This window comes from Centrocercus urophasianus, unplaced genomic scaffold, assembly GCF_019232065.1.
Source record: "Centrocercus urophasianus isolate 14NV4802_14NV808 unplaced genomic scaffold, USGS_Curo_1.0 seq_11, whole genome shotgun sequence".
NCBI classification, from domain to species: Eukaryota; Metazoa; Chordata; class Aves; order Galliformes; family Phasianidae; genus Centrocercus; species Centrocercus urophasianus.
In genome coordinates this window covers 78,656,301-78,660,310 of record NW_024884253.1, presented here as the reverse complement: position 1 = coordinate 78,660,310, position 4,010 = coordinate 78,656,301, and the positions used below count along the sequence as shown (strand labels likewise).

The window sequence follows — 4,010 nt, the reverse complement described above, 5'->3', positions numbered from 1 at the left end:
GCCGCAGCCGCCGCAGGAGGCGGCCGGAGCGGGCGCCGCGTCCCCCGCCGCTACCGAGGAGGAGGAGGAGGAGGCGGCAGTGGGCGGCGGCGGGGCGGCAGGCGGCGGCGCCAAGTTCTCCAGCTCTTTCGCCATCGAGAGCCTCCTCCGGCGGCCGGCCGGGCCCCGCGCCGCCCCGCAGCCCCCGCCGCCCGCCCGCTTCGTGTGGCCGCCTCCCGCCGCCCCGCACCTGCTGCCCGCTCATCACTACCCGCTGCTCCCTTACGCTCAGCCCTCGCCGCCCGCGGCCGCTCTCTACAGCGGGGGCCTGGTGCAGCTGTGCGCCTACGGGCTGGGCGAGCCGCCGCTGCTGCTGGGCGGCCCCCACGGGCATCCCCAGGGGCAGTCGCCGGCGGAGCGCTCGCGGGCGCCGCTCTTCGCCGGGGCCGCGCTCCCCGGGGGATCCCCGACCTACATCCCGTTCCGGGCGCCGCGGCCGGCGGCGGGGAGCTCGGCCCCGTTCCGCCCGTACGCCGTGGAAACCCCCCTGGCGTAACGCAGCAGAGGGCAGGGAGCTCTGGATCCCGCACTTTAACTCCCAAAGCCTCCCGGCGGACGCCTCGGTGACTGTGCCTTAAAGAAGTGACGGCGGGCATCACTTCGAACCAAGCCAAAAAAACTGCCCTCCGGGACATAGCCATAAGCCTCAAGTGCTTCTTACTGTGCGCTGGGACCGCTCCGCTACTGCCTTCCTCTCTCCGCCTCTCGGGGACTGCGCTGCTCACCGGGAGCGGGCGCGGGGAGGGGGGGGTTGGGCGGGGGCTGCTGCGGGGCCGTAGGTCCGTGCCGCAACGCCGCGCATCACTGTGCCAAAACAAACCCCCTTTCCCTCCCCCCCCCCCCTCCTGCCCGGCACCCAACATCTCGTGGGAAAAGAGGACATTAAGTTATTTATAAAAACAGTGTTTTTCACACGAGGAGAGTGCCGCTTTTTTAATTAATTATTGGTGGGGGGGGTGCGGAGAGGGGTGTAGAAGAGCGCCGTCACCTGCGCCGTACACCCAATGCCGTGCCCCCTACTGCTTGGAAACAATGATTCCTTTCGTATTTTATTTTTTGTGTTTGTATATAATAGATGTGCGTGTGCCCGGCGCCTCCGCTGCCTTTTTATTATTATTATTACTACTTTGGCGAAGGACAGCGGACGTAACCCAGTTGTCATCTCCGAGAGCAAGGCAAAGGAGCGGGCTCCGGCTGCCGGAGAGACGAAATCTCAGCGCCGGGACTCAATAAGAGTGTTGGCGGTGACAGAATACGTTCAGCCCTCGGCTGCTCCCAAAGCCCGATCTATTCGGGCTGCTCAGCACCGCCACGAGAGATAGGGGTAGCTTCAGAAAGAGAGCTGGGAATAGTAGAGGGTGGGTTTCAGTGCCCGGAGAAATCGGGTAAGGAGTTATTGCATCCCCCAACTCAGAGCGCTTCTCTTTTTTTTAATTATCTTTTTTTTTTTTTTTTTTTTTTTTTTTAAGCTCTGAAATGGTCATTTGGGGTAGGTCTGCTTGTTCTCATAATAGTAATAATAAAAAGGACGAAAAACAACAAGCTTTCTTTCCCCTGACTCTTCTGTAACCATCACCCAAACGAACGCTGAAGGAGAATTGGGAGTGCGGGCTGATTTCTAATCACACCTCGGTCTTTCTCCCCACCTGCTCTGCCTCCAGCGCAGTGGCTCAGCCTTCACCCCTCTCCTTCCCCACCTGCAAACAGTGCACAGAGAGCGGAGGTGTGCTCGGAGCGCGGCTCTTCCAGCAGAGCACACAGCGGGAGGAACCCCCGAGCCGTTTCCATCCAGCTCCTGCCGATTTCACGGCGCGTTTAACTCAGACCGTGACATCCATCAGAACACTGCGAGAGATTAGTGACTAATGGATTAAGTAATCCAACCCTTGAAGGAATTGGTTTTTATGTACGCGCACACACACACACACACACACACGTTTGGTATTTCGACATCATTGCACCTTCAAGGCTCTGTGCAAATACCCATCAGCCCTCCTATAGACGATCCTTTCCCCTTTTTTATAGAGGTGCTCGGAGAGAAACTGCTGGTCTTCTTCGGTTCCGTCCATCTGCAGTAGTCTTCATTCGTGGTATTGAGTGAACGGGGAGTTTGTAACCTCAGTCATAAGCATATATTTAATTGGATGTATACAAGTGTGCATACAGATGGAGATTAGTCATAAATTTAAGAGGATGACATTTGGGTGTGCCTTTGAGAAAAGCTCCTATTTATAAAAAATAATAATAACCCAGTCTTAAAAGGAAAAGAAGCTCATAGGTCACGAATCTCAGAGATAAGATCCATGGAGTATCGATGGGGAGCATCACTTCCCCCTCCAAGGAAGAACCCCAAAGAGGGGACAGGGGGCTGGGACAGTCTGCTCTCAATCAGATGGATTTATGAGGGTAGGGAAAAGGAAGGCAGCAGTGTCCCGGCCCAGATGCTCTCAGCACAACCAGCACTGCCCAGAGCCAGGGCAACCCCAATACAAGGCATTGCCATCAGTGTGAGCTGGCAGCTGTGATAGACAGGCACTGAAACACGGCACCTGTCCAAACACTTCCAGCAGCAGGTAACCAGAGAACCCACACTTTACATTTTTGTGCAGAACAAGCAAATTAACCGTTTCACACACCTTCCCCAAACAGCCAGGTTTGTATGGCCAGGCACTTTGTCTTCCTTAACATCTAATAAATCAGGGTGACAGAACAGAGAAAAAGCCTTTCTCCTTTTGATATTTGACACATCAGCAGTAAGCCAATACCTTTTTGCCCTGTTCTTCCACCCCCACAAGGGGCTGCATTGCCCACCCAGCGTATCCGAGGGCTCATCAGGTGGGTACAGGTCAGCATACAAGGTTGAAATTCACACATTGTATAGGCAGACCTGGTTTCAGGGCCACAGAAAGCCTGATGGAAGAGGAAGCATCCCATTTTCATCTGCATTTTCATCACTGTGTGCAAAAACTGCCACATGGGGAGCAGTCAGCATAGGAGGGTTGTGAAAGCCTCCACTTGGGTACAGCTGCACCTGAATTCTAAACCAGAGCAACTTCGGGGTTTAACTGCATTGCTTTATAAGAGATACTGCTTTCCAAATAAATACATTGTTTCTGACTGTTAAAGCTCTTTCACATTATGGTTTCTCTAATACAGTTTTACCATGCTTTAGAAGGGGAAAAAAAGCCTCACTCAACATCCAGAGTATTCCCAACAAATATTTTTGGTGGCTTCTCCCCCCACCTCCACACTCTCTAGTAGGTAGTTGTTAGAAACAGTTACTTGAATCACATCGGTCCTAATTACTTTCCTAAATCTCTTCAAATTTTAACTTACTGAGCAGCATAAGCTCCTACTCTGTGGATTGAGCCCAAATGTAAAGGAAATGTTTAAGAAGAACTTCATGCATTTTGAGGTTTAACAGATGCTAAACACAAATTTAATGGGGAAAAAAAAAAAAAAAAAAAAAAAAGGCCTGCTTAGAACCCACACAGCAGGAAGATACAACAATACTCCCTTATATTCCCCCTTATAGTGGATGCTAAGAGCTTTACTCCTTTACCTCACTGGAGAGACATCAGTAGGGCAGCCCTTTAATTGTGTTATTTTCCCATCAGATTAATTCACCCTATTCACCAGCCACATCTAGTGAAACCTGAAACTTGCTTTCAGCTCCTACAACCAATGACCTATAAGATAGGATGAATACCCCTTCGATATCACTAACCCTCTCAGGAAGTTGCCTACTGAAGTTAGGCACTTCATTCACAAGCCATCTCCACACAGTAGTGCTAGCTACAGGACTCAGTTCAACCCTGATCTCCAGACAAAGCCCCCAACTGAAAACACAGCCCTTGGTACCAGCCTGATCTCACACTGAAAGGACTGAAAGAGGGTGAGTGCAACTTCATTTCAGGACCTCCTCCAGTTTTTCTGTTACACTTTTTCAGAAGGGCGGTTCTTAGTGGCAG

General features: G+C 52.3%; 1 protein-coding gene across 1 annotated transcript in view; it reads left to right on the top strand.

Moving 5' to 3' along the window:
* The window catches only part of FOXQ1 (forkhead box Q1), a 1,577-nt gene extending 848 nt beyond the window's left edge, over positions 1-729 (top strand). Inside the window, exon 2 of the mRNA XM_042808954.1 lies at positions 1-729. This exon is cut by the window's left edge and continues 33 nt beyond it. Within this exon, the coding sequence (XP_042664888.1) occupies positions 1-535 (535 nt within the window). The 3' untranslated portion in view covers positions 536-729.
* The last annotated feature ends 3,281 nt before the right edge of the window (positions 730-4,010 follow it).